The sequence below is a fragment of the Zonotrichia leucophrys genome, chromosome 2 (genome assembly GCF_028769735.1).
Source record: "Zonotrichia leucophrys gambelii isolate GWCS_2022_RI chromosome 2, RI_Zleu_2.0, whole genome shotgun sequence".
NCBI classification, from domain to species: Eukaryota; Metazoa; Chordata; class Aves; order Passeriformes; family Passerellidae; genus Zonotrichia; species Zonotrichia leucophrys.
In genome coordinates, this window is record NC_088171.1 from 118,669,489 (window position 1) to 118,688,089 (window position 18,601).

The following is an 18,601-nucleotide window of genomic DNA, read 5'->3' on the forward strand; positions in this document are numbered from 1 at the left end:
GCCACCTTTCCTCCCCTTGCAACCACAGATGTGTAGGGGGCATGGAGATCTATGCACATCTGCCTTTCTTAGGCATTTGCTTTTCTTAGGTGTCTGCTTTTGAAATTTTGCTTTGAAAAACCCAGGATTCCAGTATTTGTGTATGAAATGAAAAGGTAAAGCACAAAATATTTTTCTTAATATATTTAGTCATCTCTTCATTATGTGTAAGGAGCAAGATTTTATGGTGAATGTGTTAAAGTACACATTTAACCCAACTTATTACAAATATCTTTGCAGCACTTCTGTGAACATTTGCCAATAGATCAGAGTTTAATTATTAGCTATTTATTGCAGAGGATTCTCCACACTGGTAAAAGCAAATGTAAAATAAAATGCTCCTATCTGAGTACAGGCTTAAGCAAGAGCTAAATTAAATCTTTGTGTTAATATTATTCATAGAAAGGCAGATGGGAGCAGAAAATGTTGCAATGAAGAATATGGAATGAGATGAGATCACAGCATCAGTCTGTCCTTTGTAGATCTGGACAATGATCACAGAGCCAGATTGGATTAGTGAAACCTATTTACCAGAAGTTCAGAGCGGTTGCATGAAGCTGAAAGGCAGTCAGTAGGGAGAGGTGGAAAATGCACCAGATTTACAGCTGCAGCGATGAAAATTTAGAAGTTTTCACTGTGATTTCTTCCAAATGTGAGTACATCAAAATCTAACAACGGCTGTGGTGTTGTCTTTTAGAGGGGTGGGATGTTTAGCAGCGGGGAAATATTTGAAGGGAGCAGCTCATCTGTTCTGTGTGCCGTGCTCTGCCTGCAGCCCAGCCCTCGCTGCTGCTTTCTCGACCTAATCCCTGCAGGTGCTTCAATATTGTGGCTCTGTAAAATCTTTACTCTGGCAAAATTGGGAGCTCTGGAATCGGTGTTGCTGTACCTATGAGGTAACTGCTAAAGTGACAGCTTGCAACTGTGTGGCTTTTCTGTGTAATAGAAAAGAGAATGAAGTTCTGCGAGCAGTTAGAAGTGGGTGAAGTGCATGAATGTTGAATTTAAGTCTGCTGGCTCAATAAGTGGAACATTTCCAAAGCCATGCCCTGGAAATGAATGCATGATTAACATTAATTGCTTCTAATGAAGAGTAAGAACCGGACAAAGCCCAGCCTGCATTTGATTGAACAAATTAGTTTAAACTCAATGGCTGCATATTTCAGCAACAAGAAAGCAGGGAAAAGCAGGGAAAACAAATTGTGGGGCCAGATCAGATCTTTACTTGCAAGCTGCAAGCATGAGCTCTCAGCTGCTTAATTTTGGAATATAAGTGGAAATGACAAAGTGAACCATCACTGTAATTGTATTTGCTGCCCGAAATCTGGGCTATACGTACAAACATCCTTTAGCAGGCAAATCCACATACATCACCTGCAAGGATTCGTTCTTCTCTCCCTTCTCCAGCTCTGCAGAAATTGGTGTTTGCAAGGACAGCCTCGCAGCCCCACTGTTGGCATTGCTGCCATTGTATTCCCACCCAAGTGGGTCAATTCTGGCTACTTCTGTGATTCACCCTTCTTTCAATGCCTATTCAAGTAATTGCATGTTTGCTGGTGCTGTGATTTCCCTTTCATGCCTTGCCTTTCTTCAGCCCTATAAACCTTTTGCCACTCATTCTGGCAGACAACAGGGGATGAGGGACTGTGGATCATATGTATTCAGAAAGTAGGCAAATTTATTACTGTTAGGCACATTTATGTGTTTTTCCTTTTGCACTAGCCTGGGCAGCAGCTATAACAGCATGAGAGCACTTGCTTCTGGTAGAAATCTCTAAAAAGCTGTACTCCTTACACTATGTTGTAAAATACCTAAAGTGCCAGAGAGACAAAAAGATAATTCCTTGCATTACTAAACTTTTCTGCACTTGAGTTTTTTGCTTAGAAGCAATTTGTTTTGTCATCACACAGTGACATTCCAGAACTAAAGGTGATGGAAGCAGCTTCAAAAACAACTTACAGCTTATTCCTAGGTTTAAAAAAACCCAAACCACCTTCATTATGTTTGTCTGGCTTTCATCCCACACTCAACATGGTTTAAAATATAAAACATGTCCTGCAGGAGAAGGCAGTGAGGATCCCTGAGGATATCACACTGTGCAGAGCAGGCTGTAATCACACTGACAGCTTAGCGCACTCCAGGCAGGCAGACAACTTCCTTGTGACAAGCTCAGTGTGGAAGTGCCCTGTGCTGCAAGGGGCTGCTCACAGCTCACAGGGACCCTCCCATTTTCCTGTCCTGTTTCACTGCAGCACAGGCCAGAATTTCCTCTCCAGTGTGCTCCCCATGCTCAGGACTTACATCCTCACTGGGGAGTGGAGGGATGGCTGTTAGACACTCACAAGCTGTCTAGGAAGAGTGACTTTGGTCTCAGTGCCAGCTCTGCTTGCTTGTACCGCAGCCCTGGAAAGGCCAGGCACTTGTTACTGCTGCCATCTGAGGAGAGGAGTTTGGCTCCAGCAAGGAGCAGCCTTGGATGACCTCCAGCTGCTTCCACAGCTCCAAAACTCTGCACACAGTAATACACAGCAGTAATAAGCACTGCAAGTGAAATGTATGCCAACAACGCCAAGGAAAGCTCACCTGGGGAGTAGGAGTCACCCATCATCCTGTGACAAACCTTCCTGGCTCCTCGAAGCCTTGGGATTATACACACAGCCTGAATAGGAAACCCCCATTCATGTGCCTTGCCCCCTGGGTCAGCCTTTAGAATTGGAGTTAATTCTCCACATTTGGCAGCTTTCTGCAAGCCTGTTTCTGTCACTGGTGGCTAAATCCTGTAGCTCTGGTAGCCTGAGCACAAGGCAGGGTAGACATGATGAGGGGGAGACCTGGGAGTATCACATTCAGGCCAGTTTCAAGCCTAACTCAAACAACAACAGTTTAAAGAGCCTTCACTTAGTCCAGTAAAACCATCACCCAAAACCAGTTGCTTCAGCCCAGACAAAAGCTTGGCTTGTGGCCCTGGCACCCTGTGTGTCTATTAGCTAGTGGTTCTATGCTTTTGGTGTCTTTGTGAGTCTAAGAAATAAAAAGTGAGACAAAGACTTTAAGGAAAATGTCCCAAGCCAAAGAACAGAAGAGGTAATTTGGAGAATTGAAAAAGAAAATATTAGGCTTAGTGCAAATGTTGTGCTTTGGACATCATGCAGTGAAAGTGAAACAATGTCATGTGGGAGCTTGAGCTTATTGATAAAGTCTCTAACTAGATAAAATCATAATAGTCTCCAAGTTAATGTATATACTACTCATTTCCTCCTGAAGTTCTGGCAGGTGGGAGGCCAGATCAAAACTGAGGAAGGAGGAGGATTGCTCCTCCTGGAAGCCTGTGGGAGAGGAGCAGAAACTCGGGATGGGCTGTGGTCCTCTGGCCACAGATTTCTGTATTGTGCAGCCAGAGCATGCTCTCTGAGATCTCATCAAAAGGGACTTTGGATTGTTTCAGCTGGAATCTTCCTTAAACCCTTTCTTCTCCCCCCTCTTCCCACCATGCCCCCAGTGAATTCTTACAGAGGACTTTGGGGGGCGCATGTCCATCTCCACAGCATCCTGACCGTGTTCTGTTCTTCTCTTTGCAGCATGTAGTCCTGCCCGAAGACGAGCCAAAGCTTCACAGCACATCCTTGCAAAGAGTGTAAGAAAAATCTCCTTTCCTCTCCCTATTTTATTTTTTCATGTTCTAGTTGGCTACGCATACCCTCAAAAGTGCTGTGGGTAAATGGGAAGCAGATCTTCCAGGGTAAAGAAGGGCATCCATGTCTGGTGCTGGGAGTGGGGTGGGAAACAGAAGGAGAAGCTCCTGTACAGCTGCAGTTTATTTACAGAAGGGCTTTGAAAAAAAAGTACCAAAAAACAAACAAACAAAAACAACAAAAACCAAACAAAAAAAAAGCCCAAAAAAGGCCTTGCCATGCAGAGCCAGTCAAAATGAACATAGTGCTTACCAACACTGGCCATCTGAGGGAATCACAGACTTCATTATTGTCCATAGAGCCTTCACGGTAAGCCCAGAGACACCTGCAGGAGTGAAAAGTAAGCAAATCACACCAAATCACATCAGTGTTAATCAAGTAGTAATAATAATAATATTCATGTTTGTCCCCTGGTCCCAGCAGTTCTTGCCTGCCCTTGCCTCAGCCTCGGTGCAGAGGGCACAGAGGAACCCCCCAGATTAAATTAACTGAGCATTTTTCATGCTCTGAGTAAATGTCTTGCAAGTTCAGCTGCTTTCACACATGGGTGTGAGGTTTCTTGTCTTCAGAGACAGTTTTCCCTCCTGAAATCCACTTGAACTGTTCAGAACCCCTTGCACAATCCTTTTAGCTGATCTGACAGTCTCTTCTGCATATCAAAGCACTTCTTACAAGTCTGAGACTCTTCTGCCAAAGCATTTTTTCTCACCACAGACCTGTCTCTTATCTAGCACTTTGCTGAAGTATTTTGCTCCACGACCTTCCCTTTTTCCATGCCCTTTCCTGCTTCCCAGATCCATCCTCATTTTCCAAGAGCCTTTTCTTTGTATTCCTGATTCCCGGATCTCCTCACAGAACTGTAGGTCCTCCTGCTTACCACACTTACCTGTGCACCGGAAAAAACCCTCACATTCACTCCCACCCTCTCTTTTGGTTATTAAAGCAGATCACAGGATCCCAGTGCATCACAGGACACCTGGAGTGGTCCCCAGGAAGAGTCAGAAACATGTCTGGCATTTTCTGGGTAGAAGCTCTGCATGTGTATATTTTCCCAAATTGTGACAGTCTTGGTTTGGTTGGTCTTGTCCCATAGCTCAGGCTGAGGTTTCAAAATTACTCTTCATTCCAAAAGAAAGATGAGTCAGACTGCTGGAGTGTTACTCCAAATAAGCCATTTTGAGATACTCCACTTTCATTTGTTAAACCTTTGGTGTATTTTGTTTTCCATGCAATATAAAAACAGATAAGTCCAAACCAACATGAACAATTCTGAATTGATTAAATAAAATACTTAGATAATTTACTTTTTTTTTTTTTTGGACAATATTTCTCATAGAACTATTCAGCTGAAAAAAATTCAGCTGGTTTACATCAAAATCAAAGGAAATTCTGTGTCTGTTATCTTGTCCCAAATCTCATAAGATAGTTGCTTTTACTAAATGGAGGCACCTAATATTTAATTTGGATTGGATCAGCTGCTGTGGCAGCACTGTACTCATAAAAGCCTAAGAAAATAAGATAAGAAAGTCCCTGTTTTTTTGCTATATTTTAAGAGGATTGGGGTTTTTTCCCTTTGGGGCTTTCCTGACCCCAATTAAGGATGTCCTTTGATTGGCTCTTAGTCATGATGCAGGCAGCATCACATTAGCAGTGGCAGCACCAAGCCTGAGGAATGGTCTGCAGCTCCAGCTACACAAACAAGGATGGCTCTCAAACCAAAGTGTTTGACTGAGCACAGCCAACTCTTAGACATTCCCCTTCCTCACTGGGATGCAGCTGCTTGCAGCTGGTGAGCAAGCACTGAAGGAAATTGCACGTACTGGAATAGACGTGCCTGTGAGGAAGCCATGATTGCCAATTTCTGGACCCACAGAAAAGTCGCAGAATGATTGTTTATTTTTCACTTTTACATCTGCACCTGCAGTCAGAGCTGTAGAAATGCCTCAGCTAACATGAAATCTTCTGCTCTGGTGATTGCAGTGGATGCACAGCTTTAATCCTCAGCAAGGACGAAAATAGCAACCAACGTGGACATCTGCCAGACCTTTTTTTTCACAGCAGAAATACTCAAGCAGTGTAGCATTAAGTGATTTAACATTCAAATTACTGACTGTGGGGGGTAGCTTCCATCACATACAAGAACTCATCCCAAAAGCATGATAATGACTGTGGAAGGGTGACAGAAAGGAGGAAGCCCCTTTTTTTTCCAGCTGTTTCACCAATATGAACATTTGCAGTTCCTATTGCCCTATTAAGAGTTATTTCCAGTGGTAGTAGATCCTTCCCTTCTCTTCTAGCCCCAAAATCCCCTGGATATAACTCTCTGGACACCAGTACCTGTCTACTTTGCAAGAAAGCAGAAAATACCCCTGTGCATGCTAGAGCTGCCACCTTAAAAATCAGCTCAGCATTAGGCCATCAAAATAACTTAACTCTACAAATCTGGAGTTTTCTCCACTAACAAGGACATTGTTGTTCAGACTCTAACTTTCAAAGTTTTATCCAAAGCCAGGTATTTAACTGTCACCTTTTCTGGATGGTTGTTGGTTGGCAGTGGGATTTTAAGTCCAAGCTCAGGATGGTTGGAAGAGCCTCTCTGTGACTGCCCTGTATCCTCTGTGCCCCTTCCCCCTGAGCACAGCTAATTCCAAAAGTGGGTATGGCAGGCCTCAGTGCTCTCATCTGCATGGCAAAGTCCAGAAAAAGAGAGTTTGCTGGGCTCTGATTTCAGAGTCAATCCTGCAAACAGACTGGGTTGGCCAAAGGATTTACAGGTTCTAAAAACAGTAGGATTTTAGAGAGCAGTTTGGTAATTCTGCATAGTTTGGCTGACTCTGCCATTTGCACAGATTTAAATTTCCTGGTATGTCTAGAAAAGAAAAGTGACTCCAAGTTGATCCTTCTGCTTTACCCTAGGTACCCTAGAGAAATGTCAGCTCCACTTTAGATCAAAACCAAGCTACAGCAGGTTTAGTTTCCTGACCTAGATAAGTCTTTACATATTACAGTAATGGGGGAGTAGCCAAAGTCACTGTGAAATCTTGAATTAGAAGATAAGGAACTCCCAAAATGTGCTACAACCAAATGCTGGAAAAAAAAAAATTCTGCTGAAAGTATGTTATAGACATTGCACTGTTGTCTCCAGCTGTAATGGAAAATGGCACTGTAACTTATTTATACAGGTTCTGCTGCTTGAAGACATTTTGGCATTACTGATATCATATGTAACAAGGAATTAAAAAAACACAGACAATGTGTCTAAATAATTCTTGCTATTAATCAAGATAAAAACCTTCTTCTTTTCCCCAAACTGTGCAACACATAGGCAGAATGTTAAGTTTCAAGTCCATGGTGGTTTACACTGATCAAGTAAGTCACTTTCAGGATTAGAGGTGACTGCAGCCAGCATCCTACTTACCAAAAATGCTCTTTCCATGACAATGCAAAATAAGTGACCACGGCTGTCTCAGGAGCAGAGGGTCGATGACATTTTCTGTCACACACCTGCAAAGACTAAGTGTGACCAAGAGCACCGGACATTTTTCCAGAGATGGAGGGAAAAGCTGAGTTTTGTGGCTTTCCTTGAAAGCTGGAAGAGCTCGGTTCACACGAGGCAGAATCCAAGGGCTGTCATTAGAGACCCCTGCCAGCCACAGTCCATCATATCAGTCCTGAGGATGGGAGTCTCCACTGGTGTCCCCATGGTGCAGGGGGTGACGCCCTGGTGAGCAGCTTGTAAGGTTTGTGTGGCCAGGGTGTGTGTGGACACAGGAGCCTGCAGGAGCTGCTGCAGAGGGATGGGGAGGTGCTGGAGCTGCTCCAGGAGCAGCAGCGAGGGAGGGAGCCAGTGCCAGCAGCTTAAGCAGCAACAGGAGGCCTCTCACAACCAGCATCACCGTCATTCTGAGACATTGGAGCAATGCTGGGGCTCTGTTGGCAGCTCCAAATTTGTGATCAGTGGAGCTGGGAGCCCGCTGCAGCCTCCTTTGGCATGTGCTTGCCTTCAAGGACACCAGTAGTCCCTTTAACTGAACACTGGGCATGTCTTTAGGTAGTTTACAGCACATGGAGCATGATAGGCTGTGTGTCAAAATCTGCAGAAATAGGGGAAACCGCTATCCAGCTGTGGATTAGGCTTTGGTTGCCTTACCTGCCTTTTCCACAAGTATTTTTGCCAGTTGTTGGGCAGTTTCTGCTCCTCATCCTACTAGTCAGTAGGATTTAAGTAATGTAGGCTTGTCCAGACTCCTGAGGGTACATGGAGACAAAAGAATGAAAAGTGGTTAGGTTGGGATTTTTATTCTTTCCTGTTTTGGAAAACATGGGTTTGCATATGTTGTTATGTCTGTGTAAAAAATCATATACACAGAACATTGCAGATTATTGGCAAATTGAATTAAAACATAATTAGAGGAAATGGACAATTTGGTGTGAGGGGACATGCTTGAATAGGTTCTTGTTTTTATCTTGGGTGTGTGTTAAAAGGCAGAGCAATAGACAGAATTAAGTCTATTTCTATGGCAATAGTGAGCTGGCCAGTTTTTGGTCTTAGTCTTGAGGCAAAATAACTATATTTATATCTAAAACACATAGACAGCAGCTGCCAGTCATCAGCAAGATGCAACTAACTGCTTTTCTCATAGCCTTCCAACATAAGTTAGTCTAATAGGAAATAGTCTGAATAGTTGCCACATGTCTTGTTTCCTGGCTGGTTTGGATCTTCACGCTGTTTAAGTGGCTCTCTATGACACCAGCAAGTCTTTAGGGAAGAATAAAAAAAACCAACAAAGTATGAAACACTCTGTCCCTGCTGTCGGAACTTTGATCTTCTTGAGAAAACTCTTTCCAGACCATCCTGGAGAGCAGTCCTGACCAATCCACTTCTTTGAGGTGTATCCCTGTTTTTCCAAACTCACATTAGCTCTGGCATCCCCAGCTGCCTTTGGCAGGACAGTGAGTGCCACGGCTTAGTAGTAATTGGTTAGAAAAGAGCTTGATTTTGTTCATGCTTGTTTTCAGGGACTGTGGGAGATGGAGGGGGCGGGGGTGATGCTCAAAGTTACAGCTGTCAGTCAGTCTTGCCTGTGTGAGCCAGTGTTGTGAAAATTAATCTCTAGGAGAACAAGTCCTCTCTGCCTCATAGTCTCTGTAGTTTTTTATCAGGTACAATATGTAAGTAAGTTCAAAAGACAGGAGAGACCATAAGGAAACAGCATTTGTAGTTTGCATTGCATAAGTTTAACTGGTTGCCCAAGATGTGATGCAATAATAAATCTGGGCTCTATCAGAGGCAAATCCTATTCAGCAGAGCTTGGAGAAGAGCACATTTCAGTCTCCTGAGGAAAGTATAGAAAGGTGCAGCTAAGTAGCTGGGTCCCAGAAAGACCCAGCAGGATTCTCCCATACTTCTGTACACAGCACAGAAGCTGGAGCCAAACAAAATCCCACAAATCCCACAGTCCCCACCTGACAAAATCCCCTTTGGATGACAGCAAAGCAGCAGGAAGAACAAGCAGCCTTTCAGCTCCCCCATGACCTCGATAGAGCACCTGTTAGGAAAATTAATCCACAAACACCAGAGGTTTATGGCCAAAAAAGGAGACAGAAGAGTCCTTTCTGGCTTCATTCAAATAAAGGGAGAGGCCATGGGGCATTCCCCTGGGATCTCTCCAATTTTTGGAGGACACAGCCTGCCTTTTTATCCCAATTTCCCAGCCTTGTTTCCCTTCTCTCTTTCCCCATTGGCTGAGGTACTTGAGAGGTACAGACTCCCCAATACGCCTCATACCAGAGATTTCCTTCTACTGTATAACCCTCCCTTTTAATTTTTAATTCATATGGAATTTAGGGGGTTTTCTTCTCCCATTGTTTCTTTCATCTCTCAACGTCTAATTTCATTTATCAGCAAACCTAAAGTTCGTTTGTAAAAAGCAAATATCTTTTTCCATTCATCAATCAGTGGAATCCTTCTCATTGTTTCTTTTATCTCCCAGTGCTAGTTTTATCCACCAGCAGACCCACAGCTTGTTTGTAAAGCCAAATCTGCCATTCCTGTCACACCTGATGCCAGGTGTGACGGGGTGTTTGCCTGTCCCCTGCAGGTGGTGGCCATACCAGAGCACCGGTCCCACCAGGACCATCTCCTGCGAGTGCTGTACGAGGAGGAGGCACGGGGCAGCCCGGGGCAGCGCAGAGCCAGCCCCAGCAAAGGCACTGCCCAGCACCCTGGTGAGTCCACAACTGCTGTATGGCACTAAATAGTTTATCTAGTTGTTGTTTTGCACTGTGTGATTGGAGATTTGCACTGAGCAGTCTTTATATCACATTGAATAGTTTATGTTACATCACATGGTTTGTTATTCCCCTCTCCCATTGCATGGTTTTTCCCTCACTCCCTGTTGTCATCTTATCAGAGGGGTTCCATACTGTTATCTCCTTATTTCAAAACACCTTCTTGGTGTTTCTCATGGGCAGCTCCTCAGAGCACTGCCCCTTTCTTCTTCACAAAGCAGCCAACTGACTCCAATTCCCCTTGCAACCAGCCACCCCACCCTTTTATAGCCCTCTTCTTCTCATTGGCTACAGCTGTGGCCTGTTAAAGTCAGGCCTGCTCCAAATCTTTGATAACTGGCCCAGCTGCAACTCCTTAAAGTTACTTTCTTTCTACACTACCTCTATCTTCTTATATTCTATCCCCCTACAACCCCAGTACCCCTAGTGTTGTTCTCTCCCCTGGTCAGTCTCTCCCCTCACCCTGTCTCACCTGGATCCCATTGGATGTGGTCCTCTTCCTCCACCCCCCTACTCCCTGGGTATAAAAGTCCCCCACAAGAAGGGAATGGTCTCCTTCCCACCTTGGAAATAAACGTGGGACGTTGGTCCCCACGTGGAGAAGAGCCCTTCTGGTCTTTTGCCTTTGTCCATGTAAGATTGTGTGGGCTGGATTTCATAGCTAGCCGGACTGGACCCAAACAGCCCATCCAGACATGGACTCTTAGATCTGGCCAGAACCAGAACCAAAGCCCTTCATTCCTCCCTGGCTCCAGAATGTTTTTGGATACCGCAGTCTGCCGCTTGTGCAGAGAAGCAGCAGACTGAGATATCCAAAACAGCTGACTGCGATATCCTCTTTATCGTGGACCTGGAGGATGAGTCCGTGCTGATGTGAAAAACACCAGTCACTCGTTTTTAAAATTTTAAAAGTTGAATAGTAATAAAATGGTTATGAAGATAGGAAAATAATTAGAGTAATATACATTTGTACTATTAGGATTTAGAACAACATGAGACAATAAAAACAAAGAGTTATGGGCAGTCTGGGTATCTCTTTCTGGGCAAAATAAGCCCAAAAAAGGACACACATTAACAGAGGATTAACCCTTAAAAGCAGTAGCCTGTTGCATATTCATAGACCTCATACATGATGCATAAATGCCATTCAAACAAAGGATTCTGTCTGGTCAGTGTCAACTTCCTCTGAATCCTAATGGCATCTTCATGGCTGAGCAAGGTGGGGAGAAGTTCATTTCTTCTGATAATGGAGCAATAAATTCATTTTCTCAGAAAGATTTACGTGTCCTGTGGCTGCTATCTCAATGTGAGTTCTCTCTTTAAAGAAAGTATCTTACATAGCATAGTTTCTATTTTAACATTATGTTATAACCTAAAAGTATATTTAACACACTACTTAAGAAAATTAATACAGTATAACTTTCTAACATAACATATATAATATTCATTTTAATATTTGCAAAAAGCCAACCATAAAATACACATTTTTCACACCTAAAATATCCAGTGGAATTAATGAGATAATGACCATGGCATTGCTCAATTTATTCAGAGTCATAAACACTCCCTGACAATATTTTGGAGATGATAAATTGTAAATTACTGAGTTTGCCTGAGTCATCTTATTATATAAGATCCCTGTTCAGTTGCTTAGGATCAGCTAGAAGATAATCATCAGGGATGGATTTTCAGATGCTGGATGTCAGCCACAAACCTGATTTTTGGCAACCAAATCATGTTCAGCATATTTGTGAGAAGCCGTGAAGGAAAAATAGATCTTGCCAATATAAAACCAAGGAGATGAGTAAACACAAACAGAGTGGCCATTCAGCTCCTCCAACACTGGTGTGTTATGTTTGGAAGACTGACTTGGAGCAGGGCTGTGCAGTTTCACATGGGATGGCCTTCTAACCAAAAACACATCTTTTGCCCTCCTGTGAAAAACCACCCAGATGCAGTCAAGTTGTATATCTTTAAAGATATCCCACATGGCATGTTTTTCCAAGATAAATTTGACATCTGGATGTTAAAAGGTGCTACATCTCTAAAGCAGGTCCATGAAGGTGCATGTTCCTCACATCATTGGTCTGCAACCACACTGCACATCAGCCATCCCATTAAGAAACAAACCAGACAAGAGTGGCGCCTGGGAAACTGGAAAGGAAGAAACTGAGCCTGGGACCATAGGAAAAGATCTCAAAAAGATCCCAGGACCAGAGCCAAGACGTGGCTGAAAAAAGAGCAGGAGCTTCAGGGCTGGAGCAGGGACAGGAGAAGGAGTAGCTGGGGCTGGCTCAGGGTAAAGGATGGCAGAGAGGCAGAAAGGAGGGAGTGCAGGTCTCTGCTGTTAGGGGAGATGAGAGTAAAGGATGACAGATAAATGCAAACAAGAGAAAAGCTGTAGGACTCTAAAAAGAAGAGCAGAAAGGGAGGAAACAGGTCTCATAGAGGGAGAAAGGGAAATGAGTAGGCAGAACTCAGAAATTAAGTTTAAATTAGAACCAACGATAAACAAACAAAAGAACACAGATGAGGCCATTAGCGTGTTTATTGCTCCCATCAGAAATCCTGCTCAAACAGCAAAGCAGGACAGTCCATTCCAGCATTCTGGAAGTGGAATTCACACTGCATCCAGCCACCACTGCCCTGAGGGGAGCAACTACAAACCTTGAAGCCATGAAGCCATGAGGACTTTCTTTTGCTTAGATAAATTGCTAAAAGTTTGTAAGAGCATTTTCTATATCTAATAAGGGGGATGGGCTGAAGGGAAGAATCAGACAAAGTAAGAGAAAACAAAACCAAATAAAATGAAAAAATATGGGCATGAGCTGAAACACTGCTGATCCACTTGCTGGATACTGTCAGTACCCAACATGCACAATGAGAGGAGGTAATTGCATTAACTTTGACGTGAGGGATACAGTAAGGTACCTAATGGAATTACTGGAGGGGGGTGGAGCAGGAAGAAGGAAGCTGGTTAGGATATTTATCCCAGTCAAATATTGCCCCCAGAAGGAGGAGATAGTTCCAGTTGCTAAGTCATGCTGGAGACAGCACTGTAAGCAGCACCCTGGCTATTTCCAAATTTGCTGTCGTTATTTATATTCCATTGGTCAAAGCAGTAGAGAGGTCCACATTCCCACAGCCAAATAGAAGGATTTGGCCACATGAAAAAATCTGGTATCCCTCACTCATATATTTCCTTGGCACAGTGGGCAGGAATGTCAGTGAGCATTTATCCATGGATAAACTATTGGATGAGCAATTACTTGAAACTGAAGGGTAACCTTCAGGGCTGAGGACAGCAGAGAGAGAGATGTCACTCAGCCACAGGCAGAAAGGTGGAAATCCCTCCCTGTGACAGGGTTGACGTAGCACACATCTCTGTCCAGGTTAAAACAACTCCCCAGAGCAATACAGAAAGGAGAGAATGATCTGCCAGGCAGGACGAACCTGCAGTGGGGGCTGAGAAGCAGCGTTTGGGCTCTTTGCTTGTAGAAATACATGAGTGTTTACAGAGGGGGAAAGGGCTCCCACTTAGCTTGGCCTGCTAAGGGCAGCTTGTCATCTCATTTGAAAAGTCCAGGAGTAAGCTGAGAGACTTTCCAGAATGACTTAAGCAGCTCCACAATCACTTATTTTGACATCACAATAGATGGTCACTCTGCTCTTTTGGCTATAATCAAATCTGATGGGACTGTAACCTGTATCTGGTCTCTGTCCATATCTGGGTTTCACTGCACAGAAGGAGGTTTTTCATACAAGCTGTGCCAATGGGATGATTGCAACTAATATCATGTTTCTTATGCTTTACAGTGGGAATTACTGAACAAGAGTCATCCAAGTCCTATAATCACCTGTTGGATGGAAAATCTTTGGTAAGCAAATAGAGCAAGACCAGCTACCAATGCATCTTAAAACCTTGTACCCATCAGCATGTCCCACAGTAACAGCACGTCAGTCTGCTGCAGAACCTGCAGATTCCACAGCCCTTGTTCAAGCTTGAAACAGGATTTATGCCAGAGGATCCCTTAGCTGGGAGCAGAGACTGGCACAGGACAGAGAACTGCCCCTCAGGAACCAGGAAGAGTGGTGGAATGGAAACAGGCAGGCTCCTGCTCTGGATGCTCAACCACCTGCAAGAGCTGGGAGAAATTAGCCTCTTGTCTCTCAGGGAATTGCACAAATTGAGAAAAAAATAATTTCTCAAGTGGAACAAGCATCAAATAATTTGTTTTCTCCAGAATGCCATCCTGACACAATAATCTCCAAAGTCAGGAACATAAATAAAGAGTTGATGGGAAAATTATCATACAAACCCCCAAAATGTGTTCTCTAACAGACGAAAAAAATATTTTGGTTAAAAATGACTCACCTTTACTAAAATGTTCTCCCTCACTTCTTTGTCTTACAGTGCCCCCCTAATTTTCATAGTCTCTACATTTAATAAAAACTAACTTTTTCAAAGAAAAAAAAGTTTTTTAATAGTTTCTGGCCAACACCAGACCATGCTGTTGAAACTTTGTGGTTTTAGAGGCCCTTTCGGATGGTTGAAGCATGCTTGCTAGCTCATAGCTGGGCTACACTTATGAAAAATACAGTACAATATTTAAGGATGGTTAAAACTAATGTTATTCACTGTAATGAATCTAATTGAACCTTCTAATAATTAACTTAGTTAAATTTCAAAGGATGTTTGCAAAAGTGATTTCAAACATTTCTAGATCTTAGGATACTTGAAAAACACACCTAAATGTATACCCAGTCTCAGATTAATCCTAGGAGTAATAGCCCTAGAAAGCTTAAGAGCAGTTATGGTAGTGACAATAATATGAACATTTTTTTTTCAGAATTGCCAGTAAAATCAATAAGTGTGCTTATTGCCTGAAATAATGAGTTCACCTCACAATTTTTGACATTTTTTTTCCTGTTTCTGGGCAACTCACACCTAAACTTACCATCTTGGAGGATGTGCTGTTCTCAGAGACCTGTTTATGGGGAAATGTGACTCAGCTCTGGTGGGCAATTTATGATCAAATAAGACAAGGAGGAAGTGGATGATTGGGCACTTGTGGGGCCATGGCAGAACTGGAGCATAACCAGGGTGCCCCCACACCACAGAGCAGCACACAACAAACAGGGAAACTCCTCTGAATGCTGAAGGAGCTGTGATGGCTGGGGCATCTGCTTCCCAGGCAGCCCTGGAGGCGGGAGCAGCAAGAGGCAGGCTGCTCACTCTGCACAGCACCTCACTGCCTCGGGAAGCTAAACACAAAAACTAGGCAATAAAAAGTCCTGCAAGTGTCCCTTCTTTGGTGAGAGGTGTAACTGTGGCTCACTCAAATCCTGTGCTGAGCTCAGTGAGAAAAATTCACGTGAGCAACTGGCGATTGTGTGGGTTAGAGTTGGGCCGTCAAATCCCTAACCTGCTTTCTCTTGTTAAGAGACTTACAGCATTTACTGGTTTTCTTAAAACAGCCTCTTTCCTCATATGAACTGCTGTCCCCACTCATCAGTGGCATTTCCTAATGATGTGCTCTGTCCTCCCCCAGATCCCTCCATCTCCAGTTGCCCATATCACGGTGAAAGCTGTGGCTGTTACGGGCTCGCCCACACGCAATCGCGCTTCTACGGAAGAGTAAGTGCCTTCTGCTGGGAAAATTAATCCACAAACACCAGAGGTTTATGGCCAGAAAGGAGACAGACGAGTCCTTTTACTTTATTCTAATAAAGGGAGAGGCCATGGGGCATTCCCCTGGGATCTCTCCAATTTTTGGAGGACGCAGCCTGCCTTTTTATCCCAATTTCCTGGCCCCGTTTCCCTCCTCTCTTTCCCCATTGGCTGAGGTACTTGAGAGGTACAGACCTCCCAATACGCCTAATCCCAAAGATTTCCCTCTGATGCACAACCCTACCTTTTAATTTTTAATTCTTAAGGAATTTAGGGGGTTTTCTTCTCCCATTGTTTCTTTCATCTTTCAATGTCTAATTTTGTTTATCAGCAAACCCAAAGTTCATTTGTAAAAGCTAATATCTTTTTCCATTCATCAATCAGTGGAATCTTTCCCATTGTTTCTTTTATCTCCCAGTGCTAGTTTTATCTACCAGCAAATCCACAGCTTGTTTGTGAAGACAAATCTGCCATTCCTCTCACTTCCCACCCTCCAGACATGCCTCTTGCTTCCCCAAGGCAGGGACAGATTGCTAAAGGTTATGCTGATTTTATTATCATCCATGGCCATTTATACAGCTATCTCTGTGCCCATTACGGCTCTGCTTTATCACTGGGGAAAAAATCATCGTAATTCAAAATAAAAGTATTTTCTCCCTAAGAAGTCTGTAATACTTGCCCTAAAATGTGATTAGAAAATGTAATTAATCGAAGAAAAAAACTATGTCTTAAAGTCTAATTAAGGAACAGCTTGACCATGATGCACTCATCGCCAGGCAGTTAACCCAGACGTGGGTCTGGGTGGGATTTGAGATGCCACCATTGTCACCTGAGGGACAGTAACTAGCTCATGGTCACAGTGTCCTCACACTCCATACACAGAGATGGAAGTTCTCATGGAGCTCATCACTGCCATGTGGTCCCTGGGCTTTGGTGGAAGGGCCCAGCTCTCTCCTTGGGCAATCCCCCCGCTCCTTTTTGGGTGGCAGCTGCTAGAGGGGATGCACTTGGATTGGTCCCACTTGTAGCCTGTCCCCTTGTGTCAGTGTCCCCTCTGACAGTGAGGGAACAAGGACACCAAGCTGAGTGTGGCAGCTGCAGCATCCCAGCCCCCTGACCCACAGAGTCCCTGCTCATTCCAGACCTGCCGGTCCCAGGGGTGGGCCAGGAATGGACACACATTTCAGCCAGGTACGGGTGCTGTCATTATAGTGCAAGAGTTCTATTGTCATTACATTGCAAGAGTTTCATTATATTGCTAGAGTATTGTCGTTATATTGCTAGAGTTTCATATCTCCTTGACGTTTCTTGTAGGCAGCTCCTCTAGGCGCTGACTCTTCCATGTCCTCACAGCAGCCGATTGACTCCAGTTCCCTCTCAACCCCCCAATCCACTCTTTTGTAACACTCTTCTGATTGGTTACAGTTGTCGCCTGTTAAAATCAGGCCTGCTTCTAATCTTTAATAATGAACCCAGCTGCAACTCTTAAGGGGATAAGATTACTTTCTATACTACCTTTATTTACCTATATTCGATTCCCCTACACACGGGCACACCTTTTCAGCCAGGAGCCCTTGGTTCTGAGGGGCTGGTTGCCATAAGCAGGGAGGGAGGGCCAGGGAGAAGCACTCTGCACACACTTTGTGTTTTATTTGTTAGCCACAGGCAGCGCTGGAGGAAGACAACAGAGTATGACCTGTCCCTGCCACCAGGAGCAGAAGCATCCCTGCCACTGACAGGAGGCAACCTGTGTGGGACACCCAGCCTCCTGAGGAAGATGTGGATGAAGCACAAGAAGAAGTCAGAGTACCTGGGGGCAACAAACAGTGCCTTTGAGGCGGACTGATAAGGCTCAGCATCCCTTGGAAAGGCAGAAGGTCCTTTAGCAGGACAAGGTGCTTTAGGATCAATGAGGGAACAGACACAGAACAGCTCATCCAGGAAAATTATATCCTTTTCTATTACTTGATGCCATTGCCTCAGAACAGTGGGAGAAAGGCTAACAAAGGTAAAAATGGTGAATATGATGCAACTCAATGGCCTTCCCTTGTTGTATTACACTAAAATCCCAGCTATCCCGCTAGATTTACCTCTTGACTCAATGCTGAGACTACTGCTGACCCACTCACCATTTCCCATGCCCTGTCTGAATGAGCTTGGACTTGCAACAAGAGAAGCCTACAAAGAGGTTTGTGAATTCCTGCAAGGCAGCAGACTGATTACAGAGTGCCATTAAATCCCAGGATCTGCTCGTGCACCACTGCCTGTCGTCCTTCTCCTCTCATATCATGAGATAAAAACCTCATCTTGCGATATGCTTGGCTGAATGACACATCCTAAACATCTCTTTTCCTTCAGTTTTGATGTTTCAAGGCAGGAGTAAAAGATGCAAAAATTCTAAAACAATGGGCCAGAACTGAGCAAGTTTGCAAACATATGTACCAAACTTTGCTATGTGACGAATTATTTGTGTTTCAAGTTGTCCTGCCAGATCAAACTATGAGCAACAGGATACGCTCAAGGGATACTTTTTGCCATAGAACCTGCTTATAAGTGAAATGGTAGTCAGCAATTTACCCTCCACCCATGTGGTAAAGGATATTTCATTAATAAGTGCACAAAATACTAGGAGGAAGGAAAATATGTAAATCATGCAACTAAGTGACTAAGCATAAGATATTTGCATGTAAGAGACCTGTGCATATGAATAGATGGATTTAATGGGATTTGCTTTAAAAAATTTTCTCTCTCTCTTTTTTTTTTTTCAATTTAGAAATTGCTGGTCAGGTCCTCTTTAGTTTTTCTCTCAAAAAAGAACAAAACAGTTTTATAAAAAAAGTTTTCACCACTGTTATGGACAATATCATATTAGCCATGAGCAGTACTTGCCTTCTGTGAGTGCTCTCCT

At 43.7% G+C, this 18,601-nt stretch overlaps 1 protein-coding gene across 1 annotated transcript; it reads left to right on the plus strand.

The window, feature by feature from the left end:
• Positions 1-584: 584 nt before the first annotated feature.
• On the plus strand, positions 585-18,323 carry VXN (vexin). The gene is made up of 6 exons (XM_064703530.1): positions 585-691; positions 3,618-3,673; positions 9,833-9,959; positions 13,839-13,900; positions 15,575-15,660; positions 17,353-18,323. Exons 1-6 carry the CDS (start codon positions 628-630, stop codon positions 17,537-17,539), a joined length of 582 nt encoding a protein of 193 aa, XP_064559600.1. The 5' UTR covers positions 585-627; the 3' UTR covers positions 17,540-18,323.
• The last annotated feature ends 278 nt before the right edge of the window (positions 18,324-18,601 follow it).